Source organism: Lagopus leucura, unplaced genomic scaffold (assembly GCF_019238085.1).
Source record: "Lagopus leucura isolate 7727_CA_CO unplaced genomic scaffold, USGS_WTPT01 Super-Scaffold_1, whole genome shotgun sequence".
NCBI lineage: Eukaryota > Metazoa > Chordata > Aves > Galliformes > Phasianidae > Lagopus > Lagopus leucura.
Genome location: NW_024962250.1, coordinates 36,998,050 through 37,018,835, shown reverse-complemented (window position 1 = coordinate 37,018,835; position 20,786 = coordinate 36,998,050). Strand labels below are relative to the sequence as shown.

At 45.0% G+C, this 20,786-nt stretch overlaps 1 protein-coding gene across 2 annotated transcripts; it reads left to right on the top strand.

Annotated features, from left to right (window-relative positions):
- The first annotated feature begins 914 nt into the window (after positions 1-914).
- On the top strand, positions 915-8,690 carry SNAPC1 (small nuclear RNA activating complex polypeptide 1). 2 transcript variants are annotated; one of them, XM_042864453.1, is made up of 10 exons: positions 915-1,082; positions 1,321-1,480; positions 2,597-2,737; positions 3,173-3,277; positions 4,227-4,385; positions 4,750-4,824; positions 5,453-5,515; positions 6,166-6,289; positions 7,098-7,181; positions 8,245-8,690. In XM_042864453.1, exons 1-10 carry the CDS (start codon positions 955-957, stop codon positions 8,277-8,279), a joined length of 1,074 nt encoding a protein of 357 aa, XP_042720387.1. In that variant the 5' UTR covers positions 915-954; the 3' UTR covers positions 8,280-8,690. The 2 variants fall into 2 exon arrangements, with proteins under 2 accessions (XP_042720387.1, XP_042720380.1); XM_042864446.1 differs by having other exon boundaries at positions 6,166-6,307.
- The last annotated feature ends 12,096 nt before the right edge of the window (positions 8,691-20,786 follow it).

Sequence of the window (20,786 nt, the reverse complement as noted above, 5' to 3'; positions counted from 1 at the left end):
CAGTTCATCAAGAAACGTGGAGGATTAATTAGCCTAAAAAAAAAAAACAACACTATTTGAGTGTAAAAACAACAGAATGAGAATTCTGCAAGAAGATCCCGTTTGTTTTCCTCTCTCTCTCTCTCTCACACACACACACACATGAGCCTCGTCCCGCTGCATCCTCTCTCACAGCGCGGTACTGCAGCCCTGCCTGCCTTACAGAAGCACCGATCCGCCTGGTGCTTCTTCACACGGCATCCCTGAGAAACCACCGTCAAAACTGGGGAAACACACCTGGCGAGCCGCATCGCTGCCGTTAGACGAAGGGATAACCGCCGTAACTGCAGCGATGGCTCCGGCCCCTGCCTCCCGTCCCTGCGCCCATCGGGGTCCGTACGTGTGGGCTGAGGAACGCTAACCGCTCTCCCCACAGCGTCAGCATCCAGTTCCATTAGCTCACCGGGGTCACACAGGGGATGAACGGGGTCGCAGCCCTACGTCTTTAAACAGCACTTGAACTAAATGTATTTTCAGAAACAAACCAACCAACCAACCACCCGGCCGCGCCGCTCGCTCGCAGCTCGGTGCGCACAGCCCCGCTCCCCGCCGTTCCCGCTCTCCGTCACAGACCTGCGCTCCGGCCGCTCTCCGCCGCCTCGGCCGCCGCCCGCGCCTACGTGCGCCGGGGAGCGAGGGGTCAGAGAGCCGCCAGAGCCCGCACCGCTCCGCGCCGAAGCCGCGCCCACCCACTCTACGTGCAGCCCGGCAGCCGCGGCCCCCCGCTCCCCGCCCGCCTACGTGTGGCAGTGCATGCGGGGAGCGCCCGGCGCAGCGCACCCCAGCCAACCCCCGCCGCCCTCCCTCACGGAGAACCCGTGCACGGAGCAGCGCGCATGGCCGGGAGCTGCGCAGGCGCCCTGACGGGAAGCGGGGCGCGTTAATGGCGGCGGGGTGAGCTGTGAGCCGTGAGCCATGAGTGCCGTGCCCGGGCTGCAGGAGGACTGCGAGGCGCTGCTCGGTGCCTTCCAGGAAGCCGACACCGTCCGCTTCGAGCGCTTTGCTGAGCTGTGGCGGGAGCGCCGCTTCCACACCATCTTTCAGTGAGTGAACGGCCCTTGTGGGTTGGCATTAAATAGCATAACGTAGATTGTTGCCTTTTTCACTCCGGATCTAATTTACTACACGCAGTGCTGCTTGAGAACATAGAGCACAGCCCTCTGTGGAGTTACCAAGGGTAACGTTTTAAAGTTCCTAGAGCTCGCTGCTGCCTTATGGATGCTGTGACACCCGTGCTTTTACTGTCAGTTGCTGCAGCGTATTGCTTTCTGTTTGCTGTAGTGGTAGAATGAGAGCTCTGGAGAGGAATAAGATCACAAAGAAGACGTTGGAGCTGGCACAGCAGTACTTCTTGCCGCCGTATGCCTTCCAGATCCGAGTCGGCGCTCTGTACCTTCTGTACGGGCTCTACAACACGCAGCTCTGCCAGCCGAAAATAAAGGTAACTTACTGAGCCTCCTCGGAAGGTGTGGGGCGTGAGATGTTGTCATGGCATTACTAAGGTTGGAAAGGGTTGCTGAGATTGTTTGTCACCATTATAGTAAAGAAGTTCTTCCTTATGTTTGTATGGAAGTTCCTGTTTTCCAGTTTGTGTCCATTGCTACTTGTTCTGTCGCTCGGCACCACTGAAAAGAGCCTGCAACCATCTGTTTGACTCCCACACTTCAGACATTTATGAACAGTGATGAAATCGCCTCTCAATCTTCTCTTCTCCAGGCTGAACAGTCCCAAGTCTCTCAGTCTTTCCTCATACAGATGTTCCATCCCCCATTCATCTCTGTGGCCTGTGGCTGTACTCTCTCCAAAAGTTCCCTGTCTTTCATGAACTGGGGAGCCCAGAACTGGACACAGTACTCCACTAAAGCAGAGCAGAAGGGGAAGGATAGCCTCCCTTGACCTGCTGGCCACGCTCTTTTTAATGCACCATGACACCGTTGGCCTTCTTGGCCACAAGGGCACACTGTTGGCTCATGGAACATCCTATTGTCACCAGGACACCAAGGTTTTTCTCCACAGTCATTGGGAAGCTAGAATGTTCTTGTCAAATGCGGAGAGAACTCCATGATGGCCTTGGTTGTTTATTAGAATTTCAACAAAATGGAGACTGGTTAAATTATTTCCAATTCCTGTTAACTAGAAGTAGAATTCGTAAATAGGTGGAAAGCCTGAGCAATATGTGCCTTCTTACTGCCTCTAGGAGAAGAGATTGGTATAGAAATGAATTAGAAAATCAGCGCAAGTGGTTTGTGCAGAAACAGTTGTGTATGTTATGTGCTCAACTGAGTCCAAATTCCTTACACAGGAAACAAAGTATTTCACAGTGATGTCATTACATCTCAATCTTAATTATAGAGGAGTCATTTTACAGAGATGAATTCTGGCAATTTTAAAGCCACTGCTATACAGGAAATGTTGGTGAGTGCAGGAATCATCCAAGAAGGTGTCTTAGGTAGAGTGAAAATGAAGTGGGCTGAGCAAATGGGAGGATGGAAAGCAAGAAATGAGGAAGACTTTCTTGAGCAGGGCATTGTAACAGTACACAACTGATTTGTTGCAGATCAGGATTGCACTCAAGGATTGGCCTGAAGTCCAGAGCTTTCAACAGGATCTGATAGATTCCCAGCATTATGATGCAGCATACATCTTTAGGACACTGCGTCGTGCCAGAGCATTCCATTTCACAGCAATGCCAAAGCTAGTGAGTTATTTTGTTAACAACCTACCATTTTTAATAAAATATCTTCAGCTTTCAATGGCTGGCAGTCCAACAGCACTGGTGTGCTTGATGCTGTGCACTGTGCCTTGCTTTATGTAACTGGGCACACAACATAAAGCTTAGAGGATGTTTGAATACCACGCTTCTCACCTGGAATGTTTTTTTTCAGTATCTAATCTTCTTACAATTTGAGATGTCGTATAACATGTGGAAATGTTGAGCTCCTGAGTTAGAGGGCTGGAATGATTTTTTTAAAGTGCTGGTTGAGCACTTGGCTGTGAAGATGCATGCTGTTGTCGATGCGGTAGTTTTATGCCTTTCAGCATCTCTTGATTGTTAGATATGCAGCTAAAACTCTCAAGAGTAGGGTGGTTTAAGTTGACCATTCACGTTACAAAGCCTTGTCTCCTGCTTTAGCTCAACTACAGAACTAAGAAGAAGATCCAAGAGAATGAATGTAAAGAAGAATTTAAAGATCCAAGTAACAGAGTAAGCAGCCTCATCACGAATGATGTATTGGAGGTACAGTAACTTTAAACTGTGATTAAGCTTCTGTTTGTTTTGGTGTTTTTTTTCTGTTATTGAAAAGCTATACATTCTCTAATTAGCCCAAGATGGTCCTTTGTGCATTTCTTATGGAATGCAGACTAAGGTGATAGTCTGTCTTAGCAGTTTTTTTGAATATTCATAAACACAGTATTTAATTGGGAAGAACTTTTGTACCTGTTGCTACCATCTGGTACCTGTACCACACATTCCTATGTTTTTTCTGGCTTTGCCTCAATAAGATGTAAATGGCAAAGGGAAAAATGGCCATGTGTCACTTGGGGGTGGGGGAGGGTGAAGAAAAAAAAAGAAAAATGTTGAGTTGGGCAAAGCAGGTTTGTTTTGTTGTGTCTGCAGATTGCAGCTGGAGGCTGGGTATGGATAATAAGACCTTAATCATCAAAGGTTATAGCCTTTTCTAACCTCTGTTTTTCCTTTTAAAACTTGGTTTTCTTAAACATATAAAATATTTCTATAAAAAAAAAAAACACAAAAAAAACACAACAAAACAGTGATTGAAGCAGGCTATAGCTTGCATTGTACATTGTAACTCAGTAAATCCTTGCTTAAAAAAGTCCAGTTATCTGAAATGTTGGCATGAGAAGGCTGTGAAGTGATTCCTCTGAAGAGATGAAAAAAGGAGACCTCCTCGAGATCTGATCCTTGGCATCACTGAGCCTTCCTTCTTGGTTTAAACAAAAGATACTCTTTCTTCTTTTGCTTACTTGGTGTGCTGATGGGGAAGTGCTAGGTAATATTACTGCTAGGCTCTCTGAAATGAAACTGATACAAATAATCTCTTTCTAACGCTTCTGCTAATTCAGTGGTGTCCTTAGGTTATATAATCTTGGTTTTCTTCAGTGAGAACTCATATCACTTTATGCTGTAATCTTTTGCCTGAAAAGTGTCTCTTTTCCTGTTTTAGGAACTGATGAATATTCATGAGCACTATCAGAAAATGAAATGTGCCATATCAGCTGACAAATCCCAGCCAGACAAGGCCCTGAGCTTGATAAAAGACGAATTTGTAGTTTCTCTTAAAGACATGGCTTTGGAACATCAGGAATGGCAGCAAAAAAGATTGGTAGGTAATACCAGCCACTGTGCTGTGGCAATTTAACGGGTTATGTGAGAGTGTAAGAACTGGTGTAGAGCTGGGATCTCAGTCTAAGAGCTGGAACACTGAAGAATGGAGCGAGTCAAACTCAGGGTTGTGGTGTGGGGGAAAGGATGGTGACTTGCATGTGACACTGGCTGCATGATAACAGAAATGTTTGCCCTGGAATGTGTGATTTGTGGATGGTATTAGAATGACCGTGCGAAATACCTCTGTAGCAGTTTGTGGTCAAGGAAAGGCTGTAATGTAAGATTAGTGAAGAAAATGGGCACGTGTGGTTACTGCTCTGTGAGTGATATTTAAAAAACATTCTGTATCGTGTGTCCTTCAGAAATTGTTACTAAAAGCTAAAGAAGCTGATGAAATGCCAAACAGAGTGGAAGAAGGAACTTCGCTACGATCAGAAGTAAGAAAAACGAACTTGTTTGCTACATTGCACAGGCAGAATCTGCTAATTTCTTAATATCATAGGCGAGGTGGGTTTTTCCTGTCCTTCCAGGGCTTGACAGAGTCAAAGTAAGTTCCAGGAATAATTAGTAGAGTTGGGGTTTTTATTTTAAGTTGCGTTGTTTGCTGTCAAGCTCTGAGCAGGCACAGCTGTGATAGTTCTGAGATGCTAGAAGTAAAAAGATACAGCCCCTTTCAGGTAAGGAAGGGAAAGAGCTGTGTTTTCTTGGCCACACACCTTCATGATCCCTCCCAGAGTTTCACCTAAATGCAGTAACTATTTTTTAATGCTGTAAAATTCTCTTGTATTGTACTTGCCTGCTAGTTTCAACTGTGAATTTGACTAAGAAGTGAACTTTCAAATTTTATTTTCTGTTCCTGAGCTGTGGCAGGAACCTGAAGGCAACCAAATTCAGCTTTGCATTCTTAATGGAACTTGAACTTCATTTAAGAAACAATTTGTCACCATTTATTATGGAATTACAGCAATAATGAAATACTGTGAAATCTGGTTTAAGAGTTCGTTTTAATGTTACTGTAATAGAAAATGAAATCTTTTCCTGAGTAATCCTTTTGTTTCTCTGCAGGGTTCTGAAAGAGCAGATGCTTTGGCTAGAATCAAGCACAAGTCTTATTCTGCAGTTGTTGAGGTAGGTGTAAAATTTGATGGTAGAGATGTAGTTATTTTAAATGATAATTTAAAGTACTAACAGTGCAAACAATTGATCAAAAAGGAAGCAGTTAAAATTGCACTCTGTAATTCAGCTTTTGAATGTTCTGCTTTCCATATCTAACACATAGGGGAAACGTGAGGTTCTTGTTATTCTTGTTAGAGTAATGAAGCAATGCCAGTGTGGTCTGTGCCTGGGGGTTTTCATTTACAAGGTATCTTTTCATGTCAGTGCTCTGTTTTTAATAGATGGAATTTTAAGTAAATGGAATTAAGAAGTACTTGAGTTCAATGATTCCTTGAGGCTCAGATGTTTGAAGCTGTGAAGATTCTTGTGAGAATGGAACTTGGGGGTTTAAAGCCAATAGGAAATTTTTGGAATTGTTTCTCTAAGTACCACTCGAAAAATAGGATTGAATTATCCTTCTTAGGGCAGAGCCATGATAAACATTGCATCGTTCTTTGTTTATTTAGATTATTTATTGGAGAATTCATTATGAAATGAAACAGAACTCTGGGATGTACAGCAGTTCAGCCTTATGAATGAAGCACTAAATGACATACAGTAACACACAGCTATAGCAGGTTAACTTCTTTTGTTCATAGTTCTTACATATATTTACCTTCTAGGCCTCCAAATCCAGAAGACATCGTCAAGTAATACTAGAATCTTCTGAATCAGGACTGGATTATGGGAAATCTCCAAAACGAAGTAAAAAAAGCAGTAGGAGACCACAGCCAGCAGAGAAAAGAGGTTCTCTGGAAATCAGAGGTTTTTTTCCATTGCATTTAGGAAGAAATTCTTTACTGTAAGGGTGGTGAGACAATGGAACAGGTTGCACAGAGAGGTTGTGGATGATTCATTTATGGGTCTCAAGAAACTGGTTTGGTAACAGTTTTTTGCACTTGCTTACATTCCAAGATGCACATCCCTGCTTGTGCATCTGTTTTTTTTCTTTTTCCTTTGGACTTGAAAGACAGTCCTTTATCTCCATCTGCCAGTTCTGAAGGCTTTTGTTCTCTGAAGTCAGCTTTCCAGTGTCCAACTTCTAACTGATAAAAGTTGCTCAGCCATTTCAGTCTTTCATTTGACTTACTGTTTATTGAAGGTTAACGAAAAGTGAGCAGTGAAGTAGTTTTGAATAAACCACCTTGAAGAGAATGATTTCAGAGTTCCAAAGTCTGCCTTGCTTAGCTTCTGAGAAAATTCAGCCCACTTCAGAGCTGGGCATTAGGCTACGCTGGCTCTGCTTCACTTCAGAACATTAGATGTAGTACTGGAGAGAGAATAAGGAGAGGAGCTTTGAATAATCTCTGAACTGAGCTGGTGATCAATGCTGTTAGTTACTTGTTACAGAGCGTTTTTCTGGTGAGCCATATGAACGTACTGGAAACAGGTGTTTCTCCACAACCTTTGCCTGCAAAGTCAATACAGATACAAGAGAACAGTCTTCTAACTACTGCAGCTAAGATACAGAAGTGAAAAAGAAACTAATATTAATAAAAAAAAGAAAAACAAAAACCCAAAGCTGACTTTTTCTCCTAAAAAAATCTGTCTGCAGGTCAGATGCAAGCAGAAAAGGAGACTGTTACTCACCATATTGGGATGCCTGTAATCACAGAAGAAGACAGCTCAGATACAGAAGGTATCATGATTGAAATTCTAAGAGTCTGTAGGCTTGTTTTGTTAATTGCTCTGTACTATGCTGTATTTTTTTTTAAACTAAAATTGGTGCCTTGAATCGCTTTGCTTTGCTTTCTTGCAAAAGCTAGGTTAGTTTTCATCCTGTAAATTGTTACATCAAAACCGAAGCTTTGCTCTGATAGTTTGTTGCAAGCAAAGGTGATGGCAAAATCCTGGGAGTCATGTTCATTGTACATAAAATTATTTCCATTGGCAGTTCATTGATAGTCTGATAGATCCTGCTTACAAAGAGGAAGGCAGACTTAAGAGCTCGACCAGAGATCCTTGCTGTTAGCCTGAAAGAATGGGATTTAATTTACTGAAAGGGAAACAAGAGGATAAGTGCAACTTCTGTAAAGGCCTGACAGCATAGATGAGTGTGAGGAGTACGTGTTTTGGAGTTAACTTACTATCAAAAACTGCATGTAACAAAAGGTTATTTTCATACAAGAGAGAATAATAACAAAATACATCCACAGCAAAGTAGTACGACCTCTGATCATCATAGTTAGCTGCAGACAATTTGAATTCATTCAACTTTTAGACGGGTTGAAGGCACGATGGTGTATTTTATATTGTACATGATGTTGTTTGTTCCTCCTCCACGTTGTCATGATGTTTTGTCTCTAAGTCAGTTCCTCAGTCCTTTGAATAGTTTTACCAGTATTTGAAGCATTAAAAAATACCCATAAGCAAACTTAGGTGTAACTTTGTTACTAAGTGTTCCATATTAAAGATGTTTATGAGGAACAGAAAGCTCTCGAAATTGAATAAGTTGGAAAGGACAGTACTTTGTTAATCAGTGGGATTTCATTTAATATTTTGAATGATAATATGCCATAGAATCTGGAAAGATTATTTTTTTTTCATATTTAAAGTCATGCAGAGAGGGGTTCCTGAGGGAATCTCAGGAGCTCATCTAATTCATTTCCTTCTTCTGGGCAGAATTAATTCTAGTTTAATTATTCCCAGGAGGGAAGATAGATTGCAAAGTTTGTCAGAAAAATCTCTTTATTTCCTTTCAGAAGTACCTCTCTCCAAGAGGAGAAGACGACGTTAGGATCCACTTGGAGAACACTAATGTGAATTGTGATGACAAAATGTAAATGTCAGATGTAACACAGAGTTCTTGTCTGGATTCCACTGGATGTACAACAGGAACTGGGTGGGACCAGAGCTACAGCTGACACTGGAGTACTGGTGCTGAATGCTGTACCTCAGCAGTCTCATGGTACGGCACCTGGTGCCTTCATTCACCTGGCTGATGATTCCTGTGAGAGAAGAAGTTGCTCTGCACTGTGTGAGATGAGAAGAGGGAGAAGATGGTTCCTTCTTGTATTTAGTTTCTATAATGCGAGTGATCTCTTGGAACTCACCTTGACTTGCAATGACTTTTTAGCAGACACTCTTGAAAGAACAGCTCACAAAATACTTGCCTGTGTTTGTACAATAAATTATTTCTCACTGTTTACTTGCTACATTTTATAGCACGCAAATTCAGCAATATTTATCAATATAAATTGATAAATTTATACAGGTGTGGGAAATGAACTTGGTGATAAGCCTTTTATTGTATTCAGTCTCCAGCAGATCTGGCTTTGTTGTATATTTGAATGAGGAAATACAGTGCGTGTTTATTGATTACTTTTTTTTTTGTAGGTGACATCAAGCTGTACAAAGGCAGGACTAGAATTCAAAATGATCTTTATCAATTGGAGCAGTGATGTGGAAAGAAGTAGGAATGGAAGTAAACATGAAGCTTAGCACTAGGAAAAGGTACAGAGTGGGGAAACAATTGCTAGGCAACAGTACTGCAGGAAAAGCAAAAAGACTGAGAATCATGCTGGAGTATTTTCTGTAAACAGTAACATCCTCTAGCATTTGTGTCACCATTCAGCCCTGTAAGGCCGCAGGCTTAAATACTCCCTTATGACCATTGATAATTAAAAAAACAAAAAAAACCAAAGTGGGTAATTATTCTCTTTGGTATTTTCTGCAGTTAAACACAGCTGCAAAAAAAAAAACAAACACCCACAACCTGTCAAGAAAGGCCAAAGAGTTTGAGCAAGAATAAATAGGGATACAAAAGACTTTTTTTTGGCATAAAAGGGGTCTAAACTGAGTGAGTTACTGTGGTAGGTATTTCAGAGCCCAAAGGAATGAAAGTGCCTTTACCTAGATGAAGGAACTCTGAAGTGAAAAGGTAAAGGGTTGGAATATAAAAAGGGCAGGTATTAAATGCATTAGTTGGTAAGGAGGAGCAGGCCGAAGTGACAAAAACTGGTCACTGGAAAAATTAATAATTAAGCACCAGTATTGCACTCAAACCCTCATTTATGGACAACAAGGAAGTGCTTTATTAAAAAGCCAAAAATGTAATTGACTGAAGAATGGTATTCGTACCACAGTAATCACCATTTATATAGCAAAGCTAAAGGATCATCTGTGTGGGCATTTGAACGTGTGGAGGCCATGTTTACAAGGGCAATGGGGCTGTACTTTGAAATGTTCAGGTGCCACCTGTTTAGAAGACACTTACGTGGAAGACATTTTGCACTGTAATTTTCACTGCAGTGGAAAAATCAGCAAGGCCCAAGCAAGCCAAGGTAAGTGCAAAAGGTATTGTGGGCCGTGTGGGGAGTGAACATCACGTCTAGAAGAATCCTAACAAAAAAAAAAAGTAAAAAAAAGAAATAGACTATGCAAGATTAGCATGGGAAAGGTTTGGGAGTGATTGTAAGAAACTTCATAGCTATGTACCGTGTATGTAGACCCTTCCAGGTCACAGCAACGGGAAGAAACGAACTGGAGCACTAAGGTTGGAAAAGCTCCCTGCGGTCAGCCAGCCCTCAGCTGTGCGCGGCGCAGCCCGCTGCGTTCTCCACACACCTCAGGCACGTCGGGAGGTCCCGGGGCACCTCGAGGCGTTGGAAGTCGCGCAGCATTTTGGGAGAGACGTGGTGAAACCGCCGATCCTCCCTAACTGCCTTTGTCCGAGTTCCGTTGCGCGCCCCGGGGCTGCGGGCAGCGGTTATGGGGTGCGGGCTGGTAGGGAGCCCCGCTCCTGCGGAAAGCCGCGCCGCCTTCAGCCCTCACGGCTCCGCGCGACGAGAAGGCGGCGGGGCCGGGATCCCCTCCGCACGGCCCGGGGGCTCCCCCCGCGGCGAGGCGGGCGGCGGGGAGGTGCCGTGCGGGTCGGTCAGCGCGTCCCCTCCCCGGGCCGAGCTCCGAGTCCCCGGCCGCCGCCATCGGGAAGTCGGGCCGCGCCGCTGCGGCCGTGGCGACGGACGGTGAGTGCGAGCCGGCGGCGCCCGGAGCGGGGTGGGCGGTCGGTCCCTGACCGCGGCCGGGGACTTCACCGAAGGCGGGGGGTGTCGGTGCGGTCTCTACCGTGGGGCGGGGCGGGCAGGTAGGAGCGCGGGGATACGGGCTTGGGGGGAGAGAAACCGCGTAGCGACGCGCGCTTTGAAAAGCACGAACAAAGAGCGGGTGGCCTTGTGGTTACGGGAGGCTTGGCTGCGTCCGTGCGCTTCCAGGCACGGCGGGGCTGCTGGGGTTCTGACCGCGCTGATGCGAAGGTAATCGCCTGCCGCGCCACGATCGATTCCTCCGTTCCCGTCCCCTCCCGGCGTGAGCCTGGGTTGCAGTAGAGCCCCGGCTGCGGGAGGGCAGGCGCTGCTGCTCACACCTCATTGCGCAGCCCCCCCGCTTACAGCCCGGCTCCGCGCTGTTACCGAGCGCCCGGGGATCTCTCTGTGTCTTTCTTCAGCTTGTTTGGAGGACAGATAGACCTGGTAGCCTTGAAAGACGTCAGGATGGCATGCCACGGTTCATAAGCTTGCAATAACAAAATCCTAAGCTTGGAGGGGAGATTTAGGTTGGATGCCAGGGGAAATTCTTTACAGAGAGAGTGGTGAGGTGCTGGCTGTTCCAGAGAGGTTGTGGATGCCCCGTCCCTGCAGGTGTTCAAGGCCAGGTTGGATGGGGCCATGGGCAGCCTGGTTTGGTATTAAATGGGGAGCTTGGTGGCCTTGCATGTGGCAGGAGAGTTGGAGATTCGTGATCCTTGAGGTCCCTTCCAACCCTGGCCGTTCTGTGATTCTGTGAGCTCTTCATAAGGATTGGACTTAGTGGGGAGAATAATTTCTCTCTTCCTTTCGTCATACAGTGATGCTCACCTGTGTCTGCTGTTCCACACTGTCTTTCAAAACTGTGCCCCAAAGGGGAGGTGACCCTGGACAAGGCCCAGGCCGACATGATGTGGACGTGGCTTTTGGAGTTCTCCTTCCGTGAATGTGAGTAGATGGAACTAAGAGGACAGCAGAGAGTGAAACAGTTGCTTGTGGTGCTGTACCTGACCCTCCTCACAAGCCTGACTAACACCAGAGATGGAGTTCAAGCATTGTTACGCTGTTTGTAGCCTGAAGACAGGTGTATTGCCTTTTGGTTCAGCTACTGAGGCTTTGGTGCTCATCATCATTTTCTACCTTCTATTAGCAGAGGTTTGCTTTACAGAGTAGGAAGCATTTGTGCTCTGCTGGATGCTATTCTTTGAGCTTGTTCAACCTGGTGAAAAAAAGGCTGCAGGGTGACCTGATAGCAGCCTTTCAGTACCTAAAGGGAGCCTACAAACAGGAGGGGAATCAACTCTTTGAAAGGGTAGATAGCAGCAGGACAAAGGGAAATTTTTTTAAGTTGAAGGAGGGAAGATTGAGGTTGGATGTCAGGGGGAAGTTCTTTACAGAGAGAGTGGTGAGGTGCTGGAACAGCTGCCCAGAGAGGCTGTGGATGCCCCGTCCCTGGAGGTGTTCAAGGCCAGGTTGGATGGGGGCATGGGCAGCCTGGGCTGGTACTAAATGGGGAGGTTGGTGGCCCTGCCTGTTGGCAGGGAGATTCATAATCCTTGAGGTCCCTTCCAACCCTGGCCATTCTGTGATTCTGTGTTCCTTGTAGTTCCTGTTGTGCACTGCTGTCTTGTGGCTGCTTTTCCCTCTCACTGGTGTTGCAGCAAGACCAAGCTAATAAACCCTGCTAAACTCATCTGTCTTGGTCTGGAACAACTGGAATATCTTGCACTGCTTGCCATTTTCTGCTTGTTTTGTGCGCCAGGTTAGACCTGCCTGAAGTTCCTTTATTTCTCACCAGTTCATATCTCAGCCTTAGTGGTCCCATCCTGTAGAGCTACGTGCTCTGGGCTGTACTGCTTTCAAAACTCCCCACATGCCTTGTGTTTATCAGGTTCCTTGGTGGTTTGCAATATTTAATCTTGGTAAGCACATCTAGCAGTTAATTCCTTATCCCTGTGACACTTAGGGAATGTTTTGATTGAGGAATAATACCTTGAACACAAAAGACCTGAGGAGTGTTCAATATTAGGCTGCATTTCCTGGACTTGGTAAGATGGTGTACTTGTATTAAATTCCATTTGGATATAAACTGTGATCTTTTTTCATGTGGGCGAAGGTGCATTGTTCTGTTCAGCTTTCTGTCATCTGACAGGTGCCAACCCTGCCTGTACTTGCATGGAGCAGTGGTACCATTGGTGGATCGCAGGGTTTGTGTTGGTTAGGGAACTTGGGGAGGAGTAGGGATATCGTGTAGCTTAGGTGGTGCCAGTTTCTGTCCTTGAATCAGAGCTGTTCCTCAGAGAAAGGCATAATAGCCGGAGTGCCTCTCTTTCCCTGTGATTCTGGGCTGCCAGAGGAGGTGGTGGTGATGACTTGTGGAGATCTGGAGTTATATGTCTGAGCAGTCCGCCCTGATTCTTATTGTTAAATAATTCATTGTTCCTGCTGGCTGAGGGATCAGAAAAGAAGCAAGTTTGGTCTCCAAAAGCTTTGGCTCAACCCAATTTGAAATGAGTGCCGCTTAAACACAGTTCAGGTCAGTGCTGGAGTGAGCCAAATGCTGCATGTCACTTAAATACACTTCTAATGGTAATAAATATGGTCTCCTCACAGTAGTAAGTGTGCGTCAGGTGTTTCTAAATGAAAATTTTACCAAGAGAATATACTGAAAAGATTAGTTAAATGGACACACAAGTCACTTCTCAGAGTAGAATCACAGAATCATTGAAGTTGGAAGAGATCTTTAAGATCACCAACCACCAACCCACCACCACCATGCTCGCTAAACCACATCCCACAGTGCCACATCTACACGTTTCTTTGAACGCCTCCAGGGACAGTGACTCCAATTTGAAAGTTGGTTTCAGCAATATTGGGACTTAACCACGCTGCACATCTACAGCCCTCTTTGTTGTGCAGGTTGTCTATATTCCACCTGAAGGCAGCTTCACTCTGTTACAGCTTTTAGTTAAACACTTTGTGTTTGTGTCACTTCATGTACGTGGGTATCACAGTGCAACAACATGCCATTAATAATTATTGGGGCAGTAGTAAGATCCCAGGCAGAGTAACCGAATCCTAGTTTCTTTGTTAAGCCACCAGGATTCAGTTACTCTGCCTGGGATCTTAGGCGTAGGTTTGGTATAGCATTGTAGAAGAGGGCACTCCCATTCACATGGCTTTCAAGATCTTTGTTAACATGCTTAGAAAATACAGGCAAGACTGTCTCGTAGTTCTTTGAAGAAATAGGCTGATTAACTTGTAACAGTTCAGGGACTGGTTGATTAGTTTGCTTTGTCTGGGTGGCATGTAGATGTGTGTCTTGAGTTTTTATGGTGCTGTTAGGAATTAGAAGATAGGTGCATATTGCAGCTCAGGTGTTTACTAGGAGTGGATAAAACTCAGTGTTGTGGTGAGGAGAATCCCTCAGTCTCCTCCCTTTCCTCAGGAGTTTGGGGCATCATAGAGTGAGCTCTGCCTCCTCTAATGTATGGTCCTCTTATTGGACTGGGCAAGCATTCACCCTGCCGGGATGATTGCATCCTTCTGTGGAAGGATAGGAAATGAAGGGCTTAGCATGGCCTTCAGCTCTACCATCAAGAGTCCCTCACTGCGACTGCTGCCATCATTGGTTGCTTGTCCTAGGAAATGTCAGACTCACAAAATGGTTGGATTGGAGGGGACTTAAAAGCCCATCCAGTTCCACACCCTGCTGTGGACTGGTTGCCCCCCACCAGCTCAGGCTGCCTAGGACCCCATGCAGGGCCTTGGGCATCTCTAAGGATGGGGCACCTACAGCTCTCTGGGCAGCTGTGCCAGGGCCATTCTGCCCTTTGAGCAAAGGGTTTCTGCCCAGCTTCTAACCTAAATCTCCCCCTTTATGCATGGTTGGAACTACTGGTATGCTTGTACATTTTACAGCCAGGTGGCTGGCTGTAAAACTGCATGTAACCATGGAGGGCTTTCTGAGGCCTGCCCCACCAGTGTGCTTGAAAAACCTTCTGTTTGAGAATAATTTGATGCTTTGATGTTGCTTCATTTTGACATAACATTGCTTAAATTCCTGCTAATAACAGACCTGCGTCACATCTGGTTGTGTTGAGAGCAAAGCTTGAAAAATGCCTGCTTTGTGCAAAACATTGCCATTGTGTGTTCATTTCTAAATACTTGAAGCACAGTTAATTTTATAAAGAGGCCAAGTTTGTGCTTACATGCTGTCCCTATGAGAAAATGTTCAAAGAGAAACACATACTCAGGCTTCAGAACGGCTTGCAAAATAGATTGGAGAACATTTAAAATCTGTTTCCTTCCTGTTTTGATGAGCACTGAAGTAGAGAGCATTCTCCAGGGAAACTGCCTCTGAGGAGAGCTTGCTTTGAGCATTATTATTGTTACTGAAGGCAGGCAACTGCTCTGGGAGAGGGTGGGGAGGGACTCAGCTGAGAGCTGGAAGCAGTGGCAGGATGTAGGCAGTGTTATTGCTCTGAGGAGAGGTAAGCTAAAGGGCCTGTGGGCCCTGGAGCCAGGTTTCTGAAGGTATTTTTAGAGGTTTGAAGACACAAGCGAGGTAGCAAACCAAGCTTTTTCAGGCATGTAGGACATCTCAAATCAAATCTGGCCCCAGAGCCTTGCTCATAATGGCTGTAGCACTCATTTAGTATGCTTAGGTCATGGTGAAATAGATCCTTTTGGTGCAGACGGGCCATTAAGGAACAAGTCCTGTGAGCGTGGTGCTGGATCTGCGGATGCACTGTGCCCTGTGTTGGAAGCGCTGCGGCAGCAAGAAGACTGTGAGCTGCATAAGGGATTTGTAAAACAAAGGTCTGCGGCTTGTCTTCCCTCTAAGTAATGATGCCAGCTCTGCCTTGGGGTCCCATCTGCAGCAGTCCATAACATTTATTGCGCATGTTACTCTCTTGAAGTGTTCCTTTGGTTCCCATGCACGTGGAAAACAAGCGTGTACCATCTGGTCTGGTCAGGTCCTTCCATGGGGCTGCTCAGCTGCAGAGCTGACTCTTAGCGAAATAGGAGTAGTGCCAATTATCAGTAGAGGTTATCTAAAGACATCAGGCAGCTTTGCTTTCAAAAGCAGCCTCTTACATGCTTCAGATAGGTTGACGTCATGATTGGTGGGGTTAAGTAGTCATTAAGGAGACCTTGTGTTCACTTCCCACTGTATGATCTATTGCTTATTACTCCTGTGCTCTGGGAAAGCTCGATCAATTATCCACCAAGGGCTTTTGACGAGTCTATCTAGGGGATGGGGAGGCATAAGCTCTACAGGCTCTTTCTTTGAGCTGCTCTTTAAGCACGCAGACCCTGTGCTGCTGTTCTTTGTGTAGCTTTAGGAGATGAATTCCCGCTTAAAAGAGAATACAGCTATCGTCTGTTTATCTGATAAGTATGTGCTGAACTTATTACAGTGACTGTAAATAAATCCAATTAGACATGTCTTAATCAGCCATGGATGTCACAGAATCACAGGGGTGGGTTGGAAGGGAACTCAAAAGAACATTGAGTCCAACCCCCCTGACCAAAGCAGGTTCCCTACAACAGGTCACACAGGTAGATGTCCAGCCAGCTCTTGAATATCTCCACAGAAGGAGACTCCACCACCCCTCTGGGCTGGGCAACCTATTCCAGTGCTCCATCACCCATACTGTAAAGAAGCTCTTCCACATGTTAGTACAGAACTCCCTGTGTTCAAGTTTGTGGGCCATTGCTCCTTGTTTTATTGCTACGCACCACAGTCAAGAGTGTGGCCTCATCCATTTGCCTCCCACCTCCCTTTAGATATTTATAAACATTTAGCAGATCCTCTCTCATTCTTCTTCTCCCTAGGCTGAACAGTCCCATGTTTCTCAGCCTTTCCTCACATGGGAGATGCTCCAGGCCCCTTAGCATCTTTGTGGCCCTCTGCTGAACTCCTTCTAGGAGGTCCCTGTCCTTTTCAGACTGGGGAGCCCAGAACTGAACACAGTATTCTAAATGTGGCCTCACGAGGGCAGAGTAGAGAGGAAGGATCACTTTCCTCGACCTGCTCTTTTTATATCTTTTATTTTTTGTTAATGTTAGTTGTGGTTTCCAGAACAAACTTCTTCCTTTTCAGATGCGAGACGGACTAGTTTGGTGGTGAAGGTTTAAATGAATGGATAGACATTGAATTGAAGGAACGTGTGTGGATTACAAAGAGCAGTCCTACCGTGCTCCCTGATGAAAGCTCCTTCAGAGAGGAGAGCATGGGGCCAAGCTGCTCTGGAGAAGGGCAGAAATGGGATAAGGGTGGTTTATTTTGTTCCTTACGGTACCTCTTCATCAACCTGCAGCTACAAGAAAAATTGCATAGAGAAACCTCAACTTCTGACCTGTCCTTTTTGCACATGCCCTGCACAGAACGCATGGCTGAGACTCATGGGATCATAGAATATCACAAGTTGGAATGCTCCCATAAGGGTCATTGAGTCCAACCTTTGGCTACACATAGGGCCGCCTTGTGTCAGCGTTTGGTCCTTGTTCTGCTGCTCACTTCCTGAGGTAGGCAGTGTTAGGATGTCTTCATGGCTCACACGTATGCCATACTGGGTGCCATAATTAGCCTTCATTGGCTTTAACAGGGTCTGAAAGCACCTGGGACCTCATGCTTACTTCTACAGCTGGCTGACATGGTTTTAGATGCCAGTTAGATTTTTTTCAAGTACAGTTTTGTGGGTAGCCAAACTACTTAGCTTGGTCAAAAAATATTTTTGAGACACTTAAGCACTTCTTATGAAAATATGGAAAATCAGAATGTGACTTACATCTGACAAGTGTCTAGACAGCATATGCAGGTAGTGTATTGTTTAAAGAAAGTAAAAAATCCATCAAAGCTCTCCCTGCACTTCCTCCTGAGAAGCAAATGCTTATATAGGGGAAAAAAAGGAGTTTGGTGACTGAACCCAGTAATTTTCATATACATCTATTCGGTCTTCTGCATCTCACAGGGATTGAAAGAAAAGAGCTTTCTAAAAGGGTTTATTGCTCCTTGGTTGGTACTTCCTTTTTTTCAAGGGGATTCTGCAGATAGAAGCCTCTGCGCACGGCTGGTTCCTGTTGGTATTGCTGTTAATTTAATCAGAGGATCACTATTTGAGCCACTTTGAAAAGGTGATTGTCAGGATCTTGGGTTGTCATCTGCAGTAAATAACTTGCAGTAGACTTTTCTCCTTTTCAGTGTTTAATTTGCTCTGAGAGAGACAAGGAAGTATGGCTTTCAGCAGAGAGTACATCACAGGAGTGGATTTCTGGCATGATGAGTGAAGAGGAGTTTGTTTTCCCAGTGGGTTAGCAAGCTATCAGAAACTAACAGCCAGGACAGTCATCAATAGGAGGCTCCAGTGAGTCATGCTCAAGAAACACAAGTATTAATAAAGTGCTGACAGCGAGTTCCCCTTTGGGAAAAGTATTGCGGTGTGATTTCTGAAGTCCTGAGGTCACAAACTAGAGAAAAGCATTGGAAGAAGTGTGAGGGAGTGAAGACAGACACTGAGCTGAAGAGAGATCTTTGGAGAGGAAAAGGAAAAAACTGTGACTTCTGACAGCAGGGATCTTCATGCAGAACAGGGTGGGTGTCTCACCTGCAGGCGGCGCCACAGCATCTTTTGATCTGGATGAAAGAAGAAAGAATTTCTTGGAGCTGGAGTAAAATATATGTGGTTACAAAGCGTGGTTTTCCATTATATCTTTACATGCATCTCCAAACTGTGTAATTATCATTTAATGTTTTGGTTACAGAAAATAAATGGCCCAGTTTCTGAGGATTATATTGGAGGATGCACAGTCATGATGCTCTGCATCCCAAGGATAGGGCAAGCCATAACACTGGTAGGTGAGATTGTCTGGTAGCATAAAGCTGCAAAATACTCATGCATTAGCAAAGCCAGTGCTCAAGTTGATCTGGGGGACGGCAGTGCAGGATTTCAGCTGGACGGAGATGTCTTTCGATGACAAGCTGAAATATTTTGGCATCTGTCAAAGCTGTAGCAAATCTGGACTTTGGGTGTTTTGAGTGAGTTTGAGTGACAAGATTGTGTGTTTATTCTGTATTGTGGGTATTTTATGTCTTCATTCTTAGGTAACTGTTCACAATGAGCCTAAAACTTTTTATCCGACAAAGGCAGTGGGGACTGAACTGCTGTCTGTTCCAGGATGGATATTTCTTCTTCCTCTCTCTTGTTACCCAATGACTCTTTGGAACCAATGTTTTATAACAACAACTCTGTTGAAAATTCTTACGAAGCTTTGCATTTTGAAGCCCATTTTGCATAACTTGCTATAGTTACACTTTGTGCTTAAAAACTTTGAGTCAGCCCTGAAGAACAATGCAGTCACCGTAACAATCACATACACAGTGTTTAACGTGTGGGAGGTTTTTGTCCTCTTTCTTGTTTTGCAGCAATTTAAATCCTCTGAGCTTCTTTTCAAGGGAGCAGGTGAAAGGAAAGAAGGGATTTTTTTTTTTTTATTGCCACAAGGACTTGAAAGTTATTTGCTGTGACAGCTGAGATTTTCACTTGATCGCTCCACACTCACCTCCACAACAGCTATTATTGTTCAGTGAAGGATTACATTTTAGTTGGTGAAGTTATGATGGTTGTATTCAATTTGTTTGAGACTTGAGATTCAAAAAACATTTGTTTTTTGAACAAACACGCCTGTTGCATGGAACCGCAGCGTAGTTACAAGTTAATTTCCAACTACAAAAGTCCCTTAGAAGTTTTGTACCTCTCAGACCCCACCATTGTACATGTCGTGATGGAGAAGTGAAAGACAGCCCAAAAGCAAATTAAGGCATGTTCCTGCTGCCAAAACTTAGGCTGCCTATGTTTTTTAAGGCAGGGATCCGACAGCCCTTCTGTGATGCTGTATGTTAAGGGTAGTCAGCTAGCTTGGCTCCAAGAGCCACCTGGCAACATTTCCACGCAGTGGAGAGCTGTATGATGTGCACCTAGTGTCATGCAGGGCCTTACTATGGGGCACTTCATCGGCTGGAGAGTACAGTGAATTCTCTGAGATCTCTCTCCTTGGTTACAGAGGAGTCTGTATCCAACAGTGCTCTCGTTTTTGCCCCAGTTCTGGCAAACTCTCACCTTGTTGACTACCCAGGAGCTCTAAGGCTGCGTCACTTAGCCTGAAATACTCCAAAATGGCAGAAGAGTTGTAATTAGTTGTAATTTAGCAAAAGCAAATGGAAAATGCTATTGTGAGGAAGGGGTCCTTGAGCTGTTGGTTCTCCTGGCTGTGCTGATACAACTCAACATGTCTCAGTTTGATGCTGCTGATGTCCTCTTTATCACTGGGTCTCGCTATACTATGTGCTGCAATGACAAGGAGACAGGAGATGTGCTGTTCTCTTTGACGGATCTGTTTTCTCTGCAGATGGCTTTAGGAGTGTCCAAATGATAAAGTTTAGGCCTTTTGTTGAGGTGACAGTTCTGCCATGTGCTCAGAAGCAATGATTCAGGCCACCAAGCTTCCAACCTGACATTGAAAATCAACAGTTCCAAGCCTCGGAAAGAGCACACACTCTGACTCTTCAACTTTCGTCTGTGTTCTGCTGATTTTCAGATATTTCTGTAAATATGAGAGCTAGAAACAAAAGCATGTAACAAAGCTGAGTTTCTCACTTGTAGCTACATCAGTAAATCAATAAATCACGAAGTAACTTCAGCTTGATAGCAACTCTGGTAACAGCTGCAGAGTACCCCTTCTGCAGGGAAAAGAAGTGGATAAAAGGTTCCTAGTAGAGGAGAAATGACTTTGTTTTCAGTGTTCCTCAGCAAGAAGTATGCAGGACACATCATCATGTATTTACCTGGCTGAAGGCATAAGAACGGACCTCCAGAGATGCTTCTCCTCATTTGCTTTCCTGTTGCTCTCTTGCCTCTTCCCTGTTCAGTTCCTTACTCTGTGAACTTCTGCTTCCTGCCTGGCAGCGGGATGCAGTCACAGCTTCTGCTCTCACCTCAGTTTGTGTTTTGTTCTTCTTTAGACCAGGGAAAGGAGAGACAGGGAGGAGGAATACCTCTGCATATGGTGTTGCTTAGCAGCCTTTGCTTGCCTGGAGTCTCTGGAATGTTGAAGAAGAAGTCAGGACTGCCTTGAGCCAGACAACCCTTTCACTGTTGCCCTGTGGAATCATGCTCCTCTGGCATTTCTCCCTTAGGTCTGTTAAGTGGAGCAGC